Source organism: Bubalus bubalis, chromosome 10 (genome assembly GCF_019923935.1).
Source record: "Bubalus bubalis isolate 160015118507 breed Murrah chromosome 10, NDDB_SH_1, whole genome shotgun sequence".
NCBI lineage: Eukaryota > Metazoa > Chordata > Mammalia > Artiodactyla > Bovidae > Bubalus > Bubalus bubalis.
In genome coordinates this window covers 95,452,769-95,474,607 of record NC_059166.1, presented here as the reverse complement: position 1 = coordinate 95,474,607, position 21,839 = coordinate 95,452,769, and the positions used below count along the sequence as shown (strand labels likewise).

The 21,839-nt window shown below is 38.8% G+C and overlaps 1 protein-coding gene across 2 annotated transcripts in view; it reads right to left on the bottom strand.

Moving 5' to 3' along the window:
- Nucleotides 1-21,839, bottom strand: part of LMBRD1 (LMBR1 domain containing 1) — a 136,798-nt gene that overhangs the window by 51,394 nt on the left and 63,565 nt on the right. For both annotated transcript variants that reach the window (XM_044924545.1, XM_006074255.3), the window contains exons 6-8: nucleotides 19,280-19,368; nucleotides 15,510-15,583; nucleotides 4,591-4,716 (exon numbers count right to left, since the gene is read on the bottom strand). In XM_044924545.1, coding sequence (XP_044780480.1) covers nucleotides 4,591-4,716; nucleotides 15,510-15,583; nucleotides 19,280-19,368 — 289 coding nt within the window. The remainder of the gene's footprint in view (nucleotides 1-4,590; nucleotides 4,717-15,509; nucleotides 15,584-19,279; nucleotides 19,369-21,839) is intronic.

The window sequence follows — 21,839 nt, the reverse complement described above, 5'->3', positions numbered from 1 at the left end:
TACTCTGCATATAAGTTAAATAAGCAGGATGACAATATACAGCCTTGATGGATTCCTTTTCCAATGTTGAACCAGCCAGTTGTTCCATGTCCAGTTCTGTTTTCTGATTTTTTTTGTTTTTGTTTTTGAGCTACATACTGGCTTCTCAGAGAGCAGTTTGTAACGTGGTCTGGTATTTCCATCTCTTTAAGAATTTTCCAGGTTTGTTGTGATCCACACAGTCAAAGGCTTTAGTGTAGACAATGAAGCAGAAGTAGATGTGTTTCTGGAATTCCTTTGCTTTCTCTGTGATCCAGTCAATGTTGGCAATTAGATCTCTGGTTCCTCTGCCTTTTCTAAAACCAACACTGTATCTGGAAGTTATGGACTTCATGTACTGTGGAAACCTAGCTTAAAGGATTTTGAGCATTACTTTGCTAGCATGTGAAATGAGACCAACTGTGTGATAGTCTGAACATACTTTGGCATTGGCCTTCTTTGGGACTGGAATGAAAATTGACCTTTTCCAGCTCTGTAGCCACTGCTGAGTCTTCAAATTTGCTGGCATATTGAGTGCAGCACTTTAACAGCATCATCTTTTAGGATTTGAAATAGCTCAGTTGGGATTCCATCATCTCCACTAGCTTTGTTCACAGTAATGCTCCCTAAGACTCACTTGACTTCACACTCCAGGATGTCTGATGTTAGGTGAGTGACCATACCACTGTGGTTATCTGGGTCCTTAAGACCATTTTAGTACAATTCTGTGTATTCTTGCCACCACTTCTTAATCTCTTCTGCCTCTGTTAGGCCCTTACTGTTTATGTCCTTTATCGTGCCCATCCTTGCATGAAGTGTTCCCTGGTATCTTCAATTTTCCTGAAAGCATCTGCAGTCTTTCCCATTCTGTTGTTTTCCTCTCTCATTTTTCACTGTCCATTTAAGAAGACCTCCTTACCTCTCCTTGCTGCTCTCTGGAACTCTGCATTCAGCTGGGTTTACCTTTCCCTTTCTCCTTTTGCTTCTCTTCTTTTCTCAGCTATTTGTAGGGCTTCCTCAGACAACCACTTTGTCTTCTTGAATTTCTTGGGATAGTTTTGCTCCCTTCCTCCTGTGCAATGTTATGAATCTCTGTCCATAGTTCTTCAGGTACTCTGTCTACCAGATCTAATCCCTTGAATCCAATCATTTCCTCCACTGTTTAATCATAAGGGATTTGACTGAGGTCATATTTGAATGGCCTGGTGGTCTTCCCTAATTTCTTCAACTTAAGCCTGAATTTTGCATAAGGAGCTCATGATCTGAGCCACAGTTAGCTCCATGTCTTGTTTCTGCTGACTGTATAGAGCTTCTAGCCATCTTTGGCTTCAAAGAATATAATCAGTCTAATTTCAGTACTGACCTTCTGGTGAGGTTCATGTGTAGAGTCATCTCTTCAGTTGTTGGAAAACCATGTTTGCTATGACTGGCATGTTCTCTTTACAAAACTCTGTTGGCCTTTGCCCTGCTTCATTTTGTACTCCAAGGCCAGATTTGCCTGTTATTCCAGGTATCTCTTAATTTTCTACTTTTACATTCCAGTTCCCAAAAATGAAAATGATATCTTCCTTAGGTGTTAGTTCTAGAAGGTGTTGTAGGTCTTCATAGAAATCAGTCAACTTCAGCTTCTTTAGCTTCAAGGGGGTGGGGCATTGACTTGGATAACTGTGATATCGAACAGTTCGCCTTGGAAAAGAACTGAGATCATTCTGTTGCTTCTGAGATTTCACCCAAGTACTGCATTTTGAACTGTTCTGTAGACTATGAAGGCTACTCCATTTCTTTTAAGGGATTCTTGCCCACAGTAGTAGATACAATGGTCATCTGAGTTAAATTCACCCATTCTAGTCCATTTGAGTTCGCTGATTCCTAAGATGTCCATGTTCAATCTTTCCATCTTTTGCTTCACCATATCCAATTTACCTTGATTCACGGACTTAACATTCCAGGTTTCTATGCAATATTGTTCTTTACAGCATCAGACTTTACTTTCAACACCAGACACATCCACAACTAAGCATCATTTCCGCTTTGGCCCATCCACTTCATTCTTTCTGGAGCTATTCATAGTTGCTCTCCACTCTTCCCCAATAACATACTGGACATATTCCAATCTGAGGGGCTCATCTTCCAGTATCTTTTCACCTTTTCATACTGTCCATGGGATTCTCCAGGCAAGAATACAGGAATGGTTTGCCATTTCTTCCTTCAGTGGACCACACTTTGTCAGAACTCTACACTGTGACATGTCCATCTTGGGTGGCCCTACACATGCAAGTCCCTTCACTACAACAATGCTGTGATCCACAAACTGGTGCAAACTGTTATGTTAAACTTTAATTATTAAAAGGTACATGTTATGTGTTTGGGCACATGTGACAACATTCAATTTTCTTTAGAAACCTGTGTATTTTATATTCCCACAAACAGTACGCCTATCCCCATATTCTCACATGACAAAGGTAAACTTTTTAAGACTTTCAAAGGATTAAAAAAAAAATACTGAGTTACTTTAATTTCCAGCCATCCTGGACTTTCATTTTAGCACTGAAAGTTCCATGTTCTGGAAAACTCCTCACAACCCATGCAAAGGGGGATCTTAGTGAACTTCATTACTAATGAGCTGAAAGATCATTTCATATTTTCACTGAGCAGGTTAATTTCTCCTTCAATATACTGTCTATTTATTTAGTCTTTTATTCATTATTTCTATGTATTGCTTGTCCCTTCTTCTTCTTGACCTACAGATGCTCAGTATATATCACCTATATTGCAGATTATTTCCTCTCAAAATACTGTTAGTTCTTTAAATTCCTTTTGGTGCCACTTTTTTGGGTACATAAATTTAAAAACATAAAAATTTAAAATTCAACAATTTCTTAATTTGCACTTGAGTTCTCAGTCTTGTTTAGAAAATTCCTCTGCACAACAAATTACAATTTTACTTTTATTTTCTCCTAATATTTTCTAAATGAATTCGATTTAAATTCTGAATCTGTTTTATTACGTAGTAGGAGGTTTATGACAGAGAAAGCAACGGCACCCCACTCCAGTACTCTTGCCTGGAAAATTCCATGGATGGAGGAGCCGGTAGGCTACAGTCCATGAGGTCGCTGAGAGTCAGACATGACTGAGCGACTTCACTTTCACTTTTCACTTTTGTGCATTGGAGAAGGAAATGGCGACCCACTCCAGTGTTCTTGCCTGGAGAATCCCAGGGACAGGGGAGCCTGGTGGGCTGCCGTCTATGGGGTCACACAGAGTTGGACACAATTGAAGTGACTTGGCAGCAACAGGAGGTTTGTGAAAATTTCATTTTTTTATCTTTTATACATGATACTGAATTTCCACCTAAACTTATGAGAAACTCTCATCTCTACATTATTGAATCTTCCCAATTAGGAACTGATGAAGTTCTTCATTTATTTCAGTCTTCTATTACATTATTTCAATAAATTTTATAATTTTCACTAAGAAGATTCTGACATTTCTTATTATTTTATAGTTCATAGTTACTGTGAATGAGATCATTTTCTATTACATCCTCCACCTGGTTAATGATTTTGTACATATGAACGGGCACCTTGATGAACTTTTATTAGTTCTATTAGTTTGTCAGTTCATTCTTTTAGATTTTTTTGGTAGATAAGATCTTCAAATAACACAAGTTACTCCCCTTTTCTTCCCTCTTCCTCCCACATTTCTTATCTGACCAAGACCTCCAGGAACAGGACAGACACTACTGTCCTATATGTGCCTTTAACAAAAACATTCCTTTCCTCATTAGGCACCAAGCTCATGGAGGCTTCCATTGCCAAATAGTTTCTTCTCTTCTTCCAATTTGGTAAGACACTTCTCTAAACGTAGTAACTACAAATTGACTCTAAATAAAGATTCATTGGCATCTATTAAGATGTTTATATTTCTCATTTATTCTCAATATATTAAACTACTTTTATTTTCTAACATATCATCTTTGCATTCCTGGGATAAACCTAGTCTGACAATTATGAAATATTTCCTTACTACAGCATCATTTTTGAATTGCTAATATTTTTACTTATATTGAATTATTTGCCTCTACTTTCAGAAGAGAGACCAGTCATATAAACAGTTTTTTTTTGTGTGTGTGTCATATTACCATCTGGTTTCTGTATCAGGATTATCATAGTTTAACAGAATTATTTAGAAAACTTTCCATTTTTTCCTATGTTCTATAAATAAGATTTACATCTTAGTTGAAGGTGATAGAGGAAGAAAAACTAGTACATAAACCTGAACATAAGTGATACAGTGCAGTCCGATATTGCATATGGCATCAGCATACCTGGGAACTAGCAAAGGAATGGCCATATGGAAGTAGAACTTCTGTGTTTCAGTTGTTACACACAGATAAAAATTCTCAAACTGTCAGCGTCCTACATTTTATAGAAGGTAGTTTTTTAAAGATATGCTGCACAAAAATTCAAACAGTATCAAAATATAGGCTCACCAATGTCTAAGTCACAACAGAAAGCAGCTCAAAGACAAAGTACTTTTATGACCCTCAACGGCAATAAAATACCAACTCACCTTTGATTTAATTGTTTGGATGTGCTGCTCTACTTCTTCAATGTCTTCAGTGTTTTCCAGACGCTCATAAGCAGCGTTTCGCGTGCCTTTAATCAGATTTAAAGGTAACGCCGACATGCCATAGGCCTGAAAGAAACAAAAGCAAGACTAGTGTTAGCAATACTATTTTAAATATATTAATACACAATTTTCAGGTAAAATAAATGTCCTTTGAAGTAATAACAAAGAGTAAGCAGTTGTGAGGGGCACAGTCACTGAAGAACAGAGTAAATGGGAGTGAACCATGACTATGTGGTCTCATGATTCTCCTGTTTATTACATATTTAGTTACACAGAGTTAAACTATGTATATTATACTGTAATACTAACTACTCCTAGAATAGATAATATCTACTTCTCAAGGATAAGTTACCAAATTAATGTAAATATAATACTTTGTCAAAGTAATAAATCATGATTGCAGGCTAATCAGGGGTTAAGATAGTCTAAATCAGTAAAAACAATTTACAAAATTATTTTCTGTGGAAAAAAACAATTTTATCCAAGTAAATGTAGTAAACTCTTAGTAAAATATATTTTAATATACATTTTGATTAGCATACAAATGATCTGTATGTAGTTTATTTGTAAGTTCTGAATATTTATAATCTTTTTGCTAAGTATTTTAATTCCTATAAGAAATTTTAAAATTTTAATCAGCATTAAGAATAAACATTATTTTATACTATCCAATTCTCTACTAGCCAGTCCCAAATGTGAAGTTTTATTTTAACTATTAGAAACACTTAATAGCAAATGCCATGTGACCATTATTCAAAATCGTTATTGACCTTAAATCCTTAGAAGAAAAACTGACAACCATCATCTCTTTGCTGCAACGATGATCATTCACTCATTGCATCAACAGGCTCTAAAGTCGATACAAAATTATGTATTTAAATCTTTTACATTTTCTACCTGACATACTACCAAACTACTTTAGCCAGCAGGGTCATGTTAGGCAGGGTCATGAGACTGAGCTTAAATAATGAATGTAGGCAGAAGTGATCAATGCTCTACTTCTTAGGCTTAACCCCAAACTCATGTTCTGAGTGACTCTGCAGATTTTCTCTCATGCTCTGCTACCTGGTTTTCAACTCCCAGGATGATCTCAAATATGCTTAGTGTCATTCTGAATCATTTTGATATTCTCACTGGGTCTCCTTTAGACATTGATTAAATATTGATTAAATCACAATTCATATATGAAACCATAAATTCTGACATTTCAGGGTTCTTTTTTAATTAAGAGAGAATGCAAACAAAGAATATGATTAAAAGGAATTCAGAAATCACCAGTTCTATCAAGTTAGAGCAACTCTATAGCTTATTGTATTTAGATAAGTAACTAGCTGAAATTATTACCCAATACGCAAATCCTTGCATTTTCTAAAGGAGAAATACTTAAAACCTTGCATTTTAAATATTGTTAAAACATAAGTTAATGTTCTCACGATTTCCACATCAGCCAAAAACAAGAAAAACAAAAAGGAGAGGTTGGGGAAAGGTTCTGTTTGTATTTGAAAAAGTACATAATTTGGACAGAGTAGAATAATTTTCTTGTAATTAAATTCTTGTCAAGTTTATACTCCTAATGACCTTGGTAAAACATAAAAAGGAAATACATAATAAGGTTTAAATTATTTTTAACAGTAAATTTTATATCCTCAAAACACTGAAAGTTTAAAGAAAAAAGTCTATGGAAAACAAGGTGCCCAGAGATTGCTGCTGTTGTTGTATAGTCACCCGGTCATGTTCGATTCTCTGCGACCCCATGGACTGCAGCATGCCAGGCCTCCCTGTCCTTCACCATCTCCCAGAGCTTGCTCAAACTCACGTCCATTGAGTCAGAGATGCCATCCAACCATCTCATCCTCTGTCATTCCCGTCTCTCCTCCTGCCTTCAAATCTTTCCCAGCACCAGGGTCTTTTCCAATGAGTCATCAGGTGACCAAAGTATTGGAGCTTCAGCATCAGTCCTTCCAGTGAACATTCAGGATTGATTTCCTTTAGGATTGACTGGTTTGATCTCCTTGAAATGTAGTCCACAGAGATTGTTACCATTCCCTTACAGGACTGTCCTATTCCTGTTCTTCTAGTAGCTCCACATCTTTTAAACATTATTGAAAAAAGTAAATACTTTAAGACTTCGATGAGTATTACATGATAATCATTCAGTCATTCTCCAGTCTCACATACCATTTTATCCCAAGTCCATATTGCTATTTATAACCAACTGTCAAGGCAAAAAAACCCAGTTTATGCCCAGGTATATTTCTGTCTTGCCAATCAGTTTCAAACAAGGCTTATTTTATCCCAATGCTTGCTATTCTGTTTGATGGATCTGGATCTCTAAATATACTAACCTCAGAACTCAAGGAATATGTACCCTACTCAGTATTAAAATGTGACCCCTACTTAGAGTTTACTGTCAAACACAAAGTAATCTAAAATTTCCTAACCAGTTTGCTGGATCTCCCTCACTACAAATTCATCTTCCAGACTGTTTCTGAAGCAATCTCTCACACTCAAGTTAGATCGTGGCATTCCCCTAGCTAACATCCACTGAGACTCTCCAGGACCCATAAGGGTATTTGCGCCGGTGGGAGTCCCTGGGATTCTGGGTTGGAGCCATCAGAATCAACAGAGCAGGTCAGAGGGCAGGGAGACGAGGGGTCGGCTGCCACTCCAGCCAGAGTGATGCTACTCTGTCCACCTATTTTTATATGTATCAGAATTTCACGAGTGACTGTTTGACAAAGCAGTGTGCACTTCTTTCCAGTGCGAGAATGATCAGCGTCCAATCCCGGCCTGCAAAAGCTCTTCATGACCCAGCCCTCCCACCCCGTCCTCATGCCTCTTGCTCACAGCTCCTCCTCGCTGCAGCTTCTGCCTTCAGCTCTGCCCGGGGGCCACACGCAGAATCTGCAGTGCCTTAGCAAAACGCCTCCCCGCTTACCTCACTTCACTAGCCAAGTCCAATGCCCTTCAGGTCTCAGCTTAATCACACCACATCTGAGAAACGTTCCTTGATTTGTAAATGTGCCTTGCTTATAATTCAATTATAGTGCAGAACACTGGACATGAACATTATTGCTCTGCACATCTGTTTTATCACTAGGTCTGCCAAACTTGTAACTTATCAGAATCACGCAGCAAGTTCGTGACAAGACGGATTTCTCAGCCAAACGAGTAACAACTGCAGTAAACTGTTTGATATGTAAGGACTAGGTCTGTTTTTCTTTTTCCTACCTTTATTCCAAGAGTGAACATAAAATAACTTCTCTAAGAAAATAATACTTAACCAAAAAATTGTTTTAAAGAGTTCTTTATTCACATGAACTCTCTTCCCTACATGGAACTTATACATTTTTTAGAAGAGTTAAATTGAATTCCTATAGCTTACATGGGAGAAGGCAATGGCAACCCACTCCAGTACTCTTGCCTGGAAAATCCCATGGATGGAGGAGCCTGGTAGGCTGCAGTCCATGGGGTCGCGAAGAGTCAGACATGACTGAGTGACTTCACTTTCACTTTCCACTTTCATGCATTGGAGTAATGCAAAAATTTGGGGGAAAAAATGTATGTCCTTCACAACACCCTGTGGTAACATGAGGCCAGAATACAACATCTTTTTGGGAATTACTGTCTGAAGAGAACAAGTAAAAGAGAGCAATTACAATTTTGGTTACCTAGCTTGTTTCTGGATTACATGCTTAAGTTTCAGTGACTATCAGGAAATTTAACTATAATATTTAGATTATGATAAACGACATAACACATTATACAAAGTATTTATTCATTACAACTTTAAGATCCTTAAACAACAATCTTTTGATTTTAACCTCAGATTTCTTTGAAAAACTCGTATGAAGACTATCATTTTTCAGAAGCACAGAACTTTCATTGCTTACTACTGCCCTCTAGTGAAATACCAGAAAATCAACAAGGCAAACTGCTTCCAGGTCAGCCATACTCGCCTCCTAATATCATGTTTCAATTTCCAAAAATAAACCACCATCTGCATTTTAAAACTCAAATGTTTTGAAAGAACATATACAAACTAAAACATTTCTAATATGCTCTTGCCCCATTAAAACACATTTTTCCCTGCCATCTCTCTCTACCTTTTGTAGACAATGCTAAGCATTGCCTATAAACTGAACACATGTCCTGAATATACTTATAAAACCTATTATTCAAGGACACGGATGCCGAAACTAGTGAAACAACTCAACATTTATTCAGTAAAGATTTCCAGTCTAAGTGTTCAGTGATTCTAAAATACAATTATGTATGTATGTGTGTGTGTGTATATGTAGTTGGTAGTTTAGTTGCTAAGTCGTGTCCAACTCCTACAACCCCATTGACTGTAGTCCGCTAGGCTCCTCTCCATGGGATTTCCCAGGTAAGCATACTGGAGTGGGTTGCCACTGCCTTCTCCAGGGGACATTTCCAACCCAGGGACCAAAACAGGGCCTCCTGCACTGCAGGTGGTCTTTTGCATTACAGGAGATTCTTTACCAACTGAGCCACCAGGGAAGCTGTGTGTGTGTGTGTATTTTTTTTTCTCATATTTAACACCAACGAAATTTGAATGCATCTTATGAACACAGGCAAGTGAGAAGTCATGGCACAGCGGTCATTATCCAGATATTCACAAATTTGGTCATAGCTGGTTAGATTACAATTACTTCTCTAGTAGAGTTACATGCATTTGTGGTACAACTACTGAGTTAAACTGCCACTTACAATGTCTTATAAGATAGTACTCTGATTTGACATTAAAGGAAAAAGTTAATGTGTAAGGAAACACAGAGCAAAAGAGCAAGCAGTGAAGCAAAACTTCACTGGAACAATTATGATTCCACATTTCCTCGCAATGCAATAGTCAGAGGCTTTATAAGCTTAAGAAAGGAAGGTACCCAAAGTAGAAGACATTTTTGTATTTTGCTACTCAGGTTACAAGGGAAGAAACAGTAACACAACAAAAACAAAAACAGCTTAAATTTACACAGTGGGTGTGTCAGCAGCTTCAAAGACATTCACAAGAGACAAGTTGAGCACTCAAGAAAAGCTGTCTCATCAGTTCTTTTGACAGCATAAAAGACACTCTATAGTGAAACATGGACATGAACAGTCAATCCAAAAAAGTGACTGAGAAGAGATGTTCCAAATGTGAAGTTTTAGGAATACTTTACAACTTATTTCACGTATATTTGCCTTATTTTGCATGAAGAAGATTGATCTGATTTTTTTAAGCAAGTAAGGCTAAAACACTTCTGTCACTGATATAAAACAAAAATTATAAATGATAAGACAGCATGGCAGGGACCCTTCCCTCACAGTGGTACCAACTGAGCCATCAGGGAGGCACACAGAGAGAGGCGCATCTTACAATCAGGTCAGAGACTCCGGCAAGCATGCTGCCACAGGCAAGGCTGAACGACTGAGCACGTAAAGCAGTTCTGTCTTCAAAGGTTATTCAGAACCACCGCTTTAGTTCTATGTTAAAATCCTTAATTTATCACTCTAATTTTCTCCAGTATTCTTGCCTAGAAAATCCCATGGACAGAGGAGCCTGGAGGGCTAATAGTCCATGGTGTCAGAAAAAGAGTCAGACATGACTGAGCGACTAAACAACACAATTTTCTTTAATCCATTAGTTTCATTTATAGTAAATTTATACAGGTGGCGCTAGTGGTAAAGAACCCACCTGCCAACGCATGAGACACAAGAGACACAAGTTCGATCCCTGAATCAGGAAGATCCCCTGGAGGAGGAAATGGCAACTCACTCCAGTATTCTTGCCTAGAGAATCCCATGGACAGAGGAGCCTGGTGGACGACAGTCCACAGGGTCGCAAAAGAGTCGGATACGACTGAGCAACTAAGCATAGCACATTTAGCATAAATACACACACACACACACACACACACACACACACACACACACACGTATATACATATATACATGGAAGACATGTTCATTTTTTTTTTACTGGTAAGTGTACATAATTAAAAGCGCTTTCTAGGTGGCACAAGATTTCCCTGTAGCTCAAATGGTAAAGAATCTGTCTGTGAGGCAGGAGACCTGGGTTCAATCCCTGGGTTGGGAAGTTCCTCTGGAGGAGGGAATGGCAGTCCACTCCAGTATTCTTGCCTGGAGAATTCCATGGACAGAGAAGCCTCGCAGGCTACAGTCGGTGGGGTCACAAAGAGTCAGACACGACTGAGTGACTCACACACACACAGTCTAGGTGGCACAATGGTAAAGAGCCTGCCTGCCAATGCAGGAGACGGAAGAGATGCAGGTTTGATCCCTGGGTCAGGAAGATCCCCTGGGGGTGGGGGGCATGGCAACTCACTCCAGTATTCTTTCCTGAAGAATCCCATGGACACAGGAGCCTATGGTGGGCTACATATTATAGGGTCACAAAGAGTCAGACACAACTTAAAGGACTTAGCATGCATATACATAATAAACAGGTCAGTAGTCTCTGTACTTATAGGCATTTCAGTGGTCCATATGATTCATTTTATATGAAAACAGCATTATTCAACATTTCCCCACTTGGTGGCACCAAAAAATTAAAATGTCTGCATAAATAACTGTGCCTAGAAGTTCGGTTTTTTATTTTTTTTTTAATTTAAAAAGTAGCAGATTCTCTTTCAATTTAAGTTGAAAACACTATGTAAGATAACATGTCATTTGACATTCTTCTAAAATTGGGTGCCCAATTATTTGGCTATTCCTTTAGATGCAGTACAGTGGATATTATCTCAATAAAATTTAGATAATCAACTAGTTTCTGAACTAAACAACAGTGTGTACCTAAGAAATTCACACTCATATAAACTACATATAAACTACAAAAGCTTCTGTAGTTTCAATACTAATAACTACAGATTCTAGAACAGACATGATTTTACCTTTAATAATTAATTTCTTGCACTCAGAGTCAAGGGCTTCCCTAGAGGCTCAGCAGTCAAGAACCGCCCTGCAATGCATGAGACACGAATCAATCTATGGGTCAAGAAGATCCCCTGGAGAAGGAAATGGTAACCCACTTCCAGTGTTGGAAAATCCCATGGACAGAGGAGCCTGGCACGCTATAGTCCACGGGGTTGCAAGGAGTCGGACATGACGGAAATGACTCAGTACACACGCACAAGGGTATCTTAACCAAGCCAGTGTGATCATTATACTTGATTTGATGGCATACATAATTTTCAGTATCCATTTCAATATAAAATATATGAGTTTGAAATATTTACCTTAACAATAATATTGTTCCTGTAGGGAAGCTCTCTTTCAAAGAGTTCTAATCATTTCCCATATTTTCCCCACTCCCATTCATCAGCTCCACAGCTTAATTCAGACCCAACGAAGCAACACGGTTACAATGTTCAGTTCAGTTCAGTCACTCAGCACTCAGTCCTGTTAACTCTTTGCGACCCCGTGAATCGCAGCAGGCCAGGCCTCCCTGTCCATCACCAACTCCCGGAGTTCACTCAAACTCACGCCCATCGAGTCAGTGATGCCATCCAGCCATCTCATTCTCTGTTGTCTCCTTCTCCTCCTGCCCTCAATCCCTCCCAGCATCAGGTCTTTTCCAATGAGTCAACTCTTCGCATGAGGTGCCCAAAGTATTGGAGTTTCAGCTTTAGCATCAGTCCTTCCAAAGAAATCCCAGGACTGATCTCTTTAGAATGGACTGGTTGGATCTCCTTGTAGTCCAAGGGACTCTTAAGAGTCTCCTCCAACACCACAGTTCAAAAGCATCAATTCTCCGGTGCTCAGCTTTCTTCACAGTCCAACTCTTACATCCATACATGACCACTGGAAAAAACCATACCCCTGAGTAGACGGACCTTTGTTGGCAAAGTAATGTCTCTGCTTTTGAATATGCTATCTAGATTGGCCATAACTTTCCTTCCAAGGAGTAAGCGTCTTTTAATTTCATGGCTGCAATCACCATCTGCAGTGATTTTGGAGCCCCCAAAAATAAAGTCTGACACTGTTTCTACTGTTTCCCCATCTATTTCCCATGAAGTGATGGGACGAGATGCCATGATCTTAGTTTTCTGAATGTTGAGCTTTAGGCCAACTTTTTCATTCTCCTCTTTCACTTTCATCAAGAGGTTCTTTTGTTCCTCTTCACTTTCTGCCATAAGGGTGGTATCATCTGCATATCTGAGGTTATTGATATTTCTCCCGGCAATCTTGATTCCAGCTTGTGCTTCATCCAGCCCAGCGTTTCTCATGATGTACTCTGCATATAAGTTAAATAAGCAGGGGGACAATATACAGCCTTGACGTACTCCTTTTCCTATTTGGAACCAGTCTGTTGTTCCATGTCCAGTTCTAACTGTTGCTTCCTTACCTGCACATTGGTTTCTCAAGAGGCAGGTCAGGTGGTCTGGTATTCCCATCTCTTTCAGAATTTTCCACAATGTTAGTCAGAACCTATTACTTTTCCATTTAGAAACTTCCAGTGGCTTCTCATCTCAGTGGGAATAAAATTCAAAATCCTAGGCACAGCCCACAAGGCATGCAGAGCTGCCCTCTGGCCATCTCTCTGGGCACTCACTGCCTCCCCCCCGACTGCACCTGCTCGGCTGGCCACACCCCCCCACTCCCGTCTGAGCACAGCGTGGTGCCCTCCCCAGGAGCCTGCACTGCCCTCCCTGCACGGCTCTGTGCCTCCACCTCAATCCAATCTCTGCTCAGATCAGAGAAGCTACTTCCGGCCCTCACTGCCGTCTGCGCTCTGTACCTTCACAGCATCCGCCTCTTGACTGTCGGAAGACAATTCTCCATGCATCTCTCACTTCTGCACATCTTGCAAGCCAGGCACTCACTGCCCTTTTTTTCCTGCACAATCTTTTCAAGAATGTTTTTGCAGCAAAGAGCCTGGGAGACAAAGACAGTATCTTCCTCTGAAGCAAAGACAGGCACGTCTCCAGGCCATTGGAAAGATTCAGCTGCCCTGTACCCTGAGGCCCCAGCTCTCTGACAGTCCCGCTGGGTGCTCTTCATGTGTCCCTGTGAGGGTCAGGACTCAGGAAGCTGGCGCAGGACAATGTGGTCCCATGGCTGCTGCTCCTGATGGGAAACAGAAAGTTCTTCGTCCCCGACAAGTAGTCCTGCCTCTCTGACCAGCACTCATGGAACTGGAGCAGTCAGGGAAAGTCGCAGAGCCTTCTTGGTTTCTGACGAAGATCCTGCTTGTTGGTTTCCTCTTTTTCTGATCATTTCTCTTGACTCATCTTTCACTGACTGCTGCATCCTCATTTCCCTACAGTTTTCAAAGCATTTTACAAAAAAGTATCATTTGACGTGGACCTTCAAAAATCCTTAAGAGGTTATTTTTTATTCTCATCTAATGGCGAAGACATTGACCCACAAAGGGTAAAAGGCAAACCCATGATCAGCGTAACAGACCAGTCACAGATCAGCAAATAGAGCCCAGGTCAAACCCTATTATGTTATTAACTTGTGAATGTTTTCTAAAAGACAATTCTCCTGCTGTACATATATTGTGTCAGATAGGAGGTTAATTACCCACTGATATCTTCCTTGTGTAGTAAACATGAAAAAAGCAAAAATGGCAATGAATAAGAAAACTGAGTACTCAAATAAGCACCTCAAAGATACTAAAATGCACGTATTTCAGACTTCTTTTATTACACATTATGACACTTGAATGATTATCTAACAAAACTAGATTCTGCTATCTAATAGCCCATTTATGTTTCAAGGAAGACACTGGAACAAGCCCCAAAATATTTTCTTTATAACCAGTATTTTCCATCTTTGCAACTTCATTAATCTGAAAAAGGTTCTATACAGTTTAAAGCTTCCTGAACAGCTTTCTTTTGGGAGGCAGGCAAGAAGCATTTTTACCAGATTTTCCTCTATAATTTGAGCAAAAAAACTGAAAAAGCCGTCTGTACACAAGTTAGTCAGGCTATTATAATTCATGTCATACCATTCCCAGAGAGACCGGAAAAAAAAAGTTTTTGACAGTATAAGATTAGATTCTTTATACTAAAGAAATATCAAGTTATGAAAAATACCTGACTTTAAAAAGCTCTATATCCCCAAATGGGCTTTCCCAGTGGCTCAGCAGTGAAAGAAACCTGCCTGCAATGCAGGAGACGTGGGTTAGATCCCAGAGTTGGGAAGATCCCCCGGAGGAGGAAACGACAACCCACTCCAGTATTCTTTCCAGGAAAAACCAATGGACAAAGGAGCCTGGTGGTCTACAGTCCGTCCATAGGGCTGCAAAGAGTTGGACACACTGAGCAAGTGAGCACACACACAAATGACATGCATGCTAAGTCACTTCAGTTGAGTCCGACTCTGCGACCCCATGGACTGCAGCCTGCCACACTCCTCTGTCCATGGGCTTCTCCAGGAAAAAATACTGCCATGTGGGTTGTACCGCAGTGGGTTGCCATGCCCTCTTCCAGGGGTTCTTCCCTACCCAGGGATTGAACCCCCATCTCTTACATCTCCTACACTGGCAGGTGGGTTCTTTACTGCTAGCACCATCCCCAAATAAGATAAATCTACTCGATTCATAACAGATACTGATCTATGGTTCACAGTTCTATTATGCTTATAAATCACTGAATCTATTGTTACAATGTATATAACCACTTAAAGGTTCACAACTTATAAAATTTATTTCTGAACACTAAATTTCACAAATACAGATAAGTAATTAAAAATGTATCCTCTTCTCAAGAAAAATGAAGAAAGTACTAAATATTAAAGAGGAAAACAGAGCTAAACTGAATATATTAATAAGGCAAAAATTGCTTCATAAAGTGATTCTTTAATTTTAACTCAATTATCACCATTACACTTACTGTGTAGATTATAGCTGCCAACATTCCAACCAAGGTCAGAGAACTAATGGAAAATGACAAGGCAGCTAAACCATCTGCAAAGGAAGAAAAACAATGTTAAAAATATATAGCTATCTAAATGTTTATATTCAACAAATCAATATAAATATAAAAATTGGGTTTCTCACACATCCCAAAGGAATAAACCCCATATGCATTATCCCATTCTTGAAGTGCTAACTTCAAATGGAAAAGTTTTAAAATAGCTCTTCATAAATGGAATTCTTAAAGATCTTTCAGAGTAAGACTTTTTTCCCCTCACACCTCTTAAAATTAAAGGAAATCACTGCCTAATTATTGAGCCTAAAAAGAAATCAGCAGAATATTAGATGTTCAGAAGTTGGCCAAAAATTCCCTGGCCTTTCTCAATGGCAGACCTTGAGAAATAACATGATAGGAATGTCACTGTCCTTGACCCTTTCTTCCCCTTCTGCTCAATCTCAAACTCCTAGTTTCTTTGTTCTTAACTTTCAAATAAGTTTGAAAAATACAGCTTATACCTAAAATCGTAAAGAGTTTATTTCCCTCTTTAACTTGAAAGGAGCTAGCATTCTCCCTTAGGGAAAAAAAAATGCAAACAAATAGAAAATTGTTTCAAAGATAATACGAAAACAGAAATACTATGCTGCTGCTGCTGCTGCTAAGTCATTTCAGTAGTGTCCAACTCTGTGCAACCCCATGGACTGCAGCCTACCAGGCTCCCCCATCCCTGGGATTCTCCAGGCAAGAACACTGGAGTGGGTTGCCCTTTCCTTCTCCAATGCATGAAAGTGAAAAGTGAAAGTGAAGTCGTTCAGTCATGTCCGACTCTTAGCGACCCCATGGACTGCAGCCTACCAAGCTCCTCCATCCATGGGATTTTCCAGGCAAGAGTACTGGAGTGGGGTGCCATTGCTTTCTCTGGAAATACTATGCTACCAAGTTATATTTAAGAAACCTCTAAAAGGAAGGGGCTTCCCTGGTGGCTCAGACAGTGAAGAGTCTGCCCACAATGCAGGAGACCCTGGTTCGATCCCTGGGTCAGGAAGATCACCTGGAAAAGGAAATGGCAACCCACTCCAGTCTTCTTGCCTGGAAAATCCCACGGGTGGATGAGCCTGGTGGGCTACAGTCTATGGAGTCACACAGAATCAGAGACAACTGAGACACTAACACTTTCACTTTCACAGAAGACCAAAGAGTGGGTTGTGAGAGTGACACTTTCAAATAAACATGCCAGATAATGCAATGAAGTACTATGCAAATTTGAATATTCTTAAATATTAAGAATATTAATATGTATATATTCTTAAATATTCTAATATTAAATATTATTCTAATATTCAAATTAGAATAATACTAATTGTTCTAGTTTTAATACAGGTTTTACTAGACCAGTATTGACCTAGGTTAAATGCAGGTCCTGTGGAACCAAATATAATTATTAAATTAATTCACTTTATCAATATCAAATAATAAAAATTAGAATGACCTACCTTATTAAAACTAATATCTCAGTTTTAAAATATAATACTTAGGGAGAACATATTACTGACAAGCTCAGAAACTGTGCAAGGCAGATTTTTAAGCCTCAGTTTTTGAAACTGTAATACTACATTTTACCAAATCAAAGACACTGATGCCGTTACTTTTTTGATCTTACTAGAAGTATCAACAGGAGAAGGCATGGCACCCCACTCCAGTACTCCTGCCTGGAAAATCCCATGGATGGAGGAGCCTGGTGGGCTGCAGTCCATGGGGTCGCTAAGAGTCAGACACGACTGCACGACTGAGTGACTTCACTTTCACTTTTCACTTTCATGCATTGGAGAAGGAAAGGGCAACCCACTCCAGTGTTCTTGCCTGGAGAATCACAGGGATGGAGGAGCCTGGTGGGCTGCCGTCTCTGGGGTAGCACAGAGTCGGACACGACTGAAGCGACTTAGTAGCAGCAGCAGCAGCAGAAGTATCAACAAAAAGTATTCATACAACTAAGAGAGGCCAGGCATTTGGCTAATAGCAGTTTTAAGGTATTTTCACTTATAAAATGCATCACAAAATCAGAGATATGAAAACATGTAAAAATATGCATCTTAGAACTGATAAAGAGGAGTGTTCTGCTAAGATACCTGGCCAAACAAAAAAACTAGTATTACTAACAGTGATAAACAAAATGTACTCTAAAATATAGTGTTTAAGATTTGAGGTTTTTTAAATGTTAATTAAGACTAAAGAGATCACAGCAAGTAATTATATAGCATTACAATAGTAATGCTACCTGTAGAACAATAACGCTACCTATATAATTACCGATTCAAGCTATGTGTGTGTTATGTGTTAGTCGCTCACTCGTGTCCAACTCTTTGTGACCCCATTGACTGTAGCCTGCTGGGCTTCTCTGTCCATGGAATTCTCTAGGCAAGAAGATTGGGAGGGCCATTCCCTTCTCCAGGGGATCTTCCCAACCAGGGATTGAACCTGGGTCTCCTGCATCGCAGGCAGATTCTTTACTGTCTGAGCCACCAGGGATTCAAGTTATACCAACACTCAAAGACCAGCAAAACTTAAGAGAGAAAAGTGTTCAGGGCAAAAGGGTAGTTACTCAAGAGACCTGAAGGAGTTAACTGCAGGAAAAGAAGCAATTTCTTTCTCAGCAACAGGCTCAGATGCATAAATCCTGACATGCAGTATCATTAGATGCCAGGCCTGCTACTGTCTTCTTGCTGGTATCAGCAAGATGTTAATGGACCACAATTTACAAGATGAAATCTTAAGTGGAAAGCAAGAAAATTAAGAAGTTGTATAACAAAGATTTTAAGACTTAGTTTAATCATCATTTAATACTGTATCTAGGTAAAGAGAAAGAAGTACTGATCAAACAATGTGCAGTACCAGAAAAAGAATAAATATAAAAGCAGTAAGAATTTTCCACATGTTTATAAATTTTCTAGGTTTCTTTGAAAATAGAGATACTATGTTCAAATGTACATGAAATTTTGAATAACAAAATGCCCATTCTTATTTGATAGCAGTTTCTAAAATACTAATTTTTTAATGATAAAAAACTTTCTTAAACTGACTTCCTAAACCTGCTTTCTTTCCCCCTCTAAAAATGTAGGCTATGCTGATTAAGGCAAGGAAAACTTTTGGAAAAGGAACTTCAAAATGTTTTGGTGAGGTAAATTTATAATAACGTATCATTTTATCCACATAAAACCTCTGTAATTGGGGAATTCTCTGGTGGTCCGGCAGCTAGGACTGTGCTTCCACTGCAGGGGACACAGGTTTGATCCCTAGTTGGGAAACTAAGATCCTCAAGCTGCAAATGGCAAAAACATTAAAAAAAAAAAAAAAACTCTCCAATTTATATTACACAAAAAAATTACCTAATCAGGATCAAAGAGCAATATAAGGTTCTTTCAGTTTAAAGATAAAAACCAGTTTCTAGCATATTTAACATATTACTCTATATTATCCTAAGTGAATTAAAGACCACACAGAAATTATAAAACCTTTATTGCTAAAATATTTTGAAGATCACCTTTTCTTTTCAACATGGTACTTTTATAAAGAAGTCAAGAGATTGGCTATATAACAGCTAGATGGATTCCTCATCTGCCTAGCATCCTTTAAACCATGAGTTAAAAGAATTATGAAGGTAAATTCTTAGCAGTGTAAAAACAGACACCTTCCAAAGAAAGTCACAAGTATCATGAAATATGAATTACTATGGACTTTTAAAGAATACTTACGACTACTTCCAAGTTCTTCGAACAGGAACTTTACCTTTTCCCACTCTGTAGAATTTTTGTTATCAGGAAGATTCAATGGAACGAAAGCACTACAAAGGAGAAAGTAACTCTGCTTAATGGTTTTAAAGACAAAAGGTTGAATAAAAGGAAATGACCTGAAACTCCATTTCTAGTAATTTTTTTAAGGTGAGGTCAACCTTCTCCCTGAAAGAATTAGCAAATCCAACCTGCACCATGTACAGAGGGGTGTGAGAAGTTTCTCATCCACGCATTTAATATATCACACATTTGTTTTCATGATTTAGTTTCTATATTCAGTATAATTAGTTTCCTTTGTAATCCTATGTATTTTACTTTTTGCATTTAAAGCTATTTTGTCCACAGCACAAAAAGGTTAAGAATCTCTTGTTAAATCAGAATAGAAGTCATGCTTTCAGTATATTTAAATGCATAGAAAAGAATAGAAGGAAAATAAACTAGAATTAACAGTAAATATCTCATTGTAGAACTAGAGGTGATTTTTATTTTTCTGGGTATTTCAAGATTCTATCTAGCATATACAATGAAGTAGTTTCATTTATTTTTCAATCTACAACTGAAAAAAAGAGACAAAGAAAGAAAAGCACTTCATTATCTAGCTCAGAAACAAAACAAGAGACTGAAAGGCTGAGCACCCCCTTTAGACTGTGCCTGTGAACCCCACCTCCTAATACTACCTCCTATCCAACATAATCTTAATTGTGAGCAAAGTGGCAAGATCTATCTTTTTGTAAAGGGGTAATACCGAATGAGTTCAACAATATATTAAGATGGTCATTCTGATAATGTATGCAAGTAAAACAAAGAAATCACTCTAATTAAAAAAAATTTTTAGACTGCTGCTTGCAGGCGGATTCTTTACCAGCTGAGCCACAAGGGAAGCCCAAGAATACTGGAGTGGGTAGCCTATCCCTTCTCCGGCGGATCTTCCCGACCCAGGAATCGAACTGGGGTCTCCTGCACTGCAGGTGGATTCGTTACCAACTGAACTATCAGGGAAGCCCTTACTTGGTAAAACCGATACTTTTTATCCTTATAAAAAGATGAATCAGCAGACACAGCACGAGGTTATCTAAATTTCTATTTGCACTAACATCAATTTACTACACTCATCTCAATCTTTGAGACTTATTTCTCACTACTTTTACAGAGAAAAGTGATTATCCACAAGGAAAGAGAAATACATGTAAAAAATTCATTGTTTGTTTCCCTGGTTATAAAATCAAAAACAATTAAATACAACCATTAAGATGGAATCAAAAAATAAAGAACAGCTTGTGCATAATATACTTCTATAATGACATTAACTTATGTATTAGCACTTGAATAAAAATATAAATCAAGCCAGAAAATCTATATAACATTCTTCTATTTTATTTGGATGCAGTTTTTTCAGAGAGAGAGAGATATATATATATATGGAAAAAATTGTACATGTATATTTTTGAAAAGTATACTTTGAACTTGTTAGTTGGAACACGGGGAAAAATTCTATGTTGCACAAAATATCATCTCCAGTACTATTAAGACAGAAATATGTATTACAAATATCTAAAAACAGCATTCCTACTTAGAATATTCAGTATTTATATCAGTTTGATGTAACCAAAGGTTCTGTCCAGTGGGAGAAGAAAGTAATTAACTCTTGCTCTTGACACTTTTATGTTAAAGCTGCTGAATAGGGCTCTTGGAGAAGGCAATGGCATCCCACTCCAGTACTCTTGCCTGGAAAATCCCATGGATGGAGGAGCCTGGTAGGCTGCAGTCCATGGGGTCACTAGGAGTTGGACACGACTGAGCGACTTCACTTTCACTTTTCACTTTCATGCATTGGAGAAGGAAATGGCAACCCACTCCAGTGTTCTTGCCTGGAAAATCCCAGGGACAGGGGAGCCTGGTGAGCTGCCGTCTCTGGGGTCGCAGAGAGTCAGACATGACTGAAGCGACTTAGCAGCAGGGCTCTTAAACAATTCAAATATTTAGAGAAACTTGAAGTGCTCAAAAACAAAAATCTTAAATGGCCCAAACTATTGTCAATGACTTCTGGAAGACACTTACTCTGAGGCAACCAGCAGAGCACTAACATTCCAGCACTATTATCTTAGGTAGAACTAGAGCGAGCAGCTAAAGCATAAACCCTAAGCAGGTTCATCAGCCGCCTTGCCACCAGGACCATGTAATCCAAAAAGATGTAAAATATCTTCTCATAAACTAAGAGCAACATCCATAAGCAGAATTCAAGAGTTAAAACTAAATATGTTTATATGTCATGGGCGATAATATTCAAAACATTTAACAATGATTCTCAAGCTTCCCTGGTGGCTCAGAAGGTAAAGAATCTGCCTGCAATGCAGGAGACCCAGGTTTGATCCCTGGGTTGGAAGATCCCCTGGAGAAGGCTTTGGCTACCCACTCCAGAATTCCATAGACAGAGAAGCCTGGAGGGCTACAGTCTGTGGGATGGCAAAGAGTAAGACATGACTAAGAGACTTTCACTCACTTCCCATGGCAAAGGTATTCA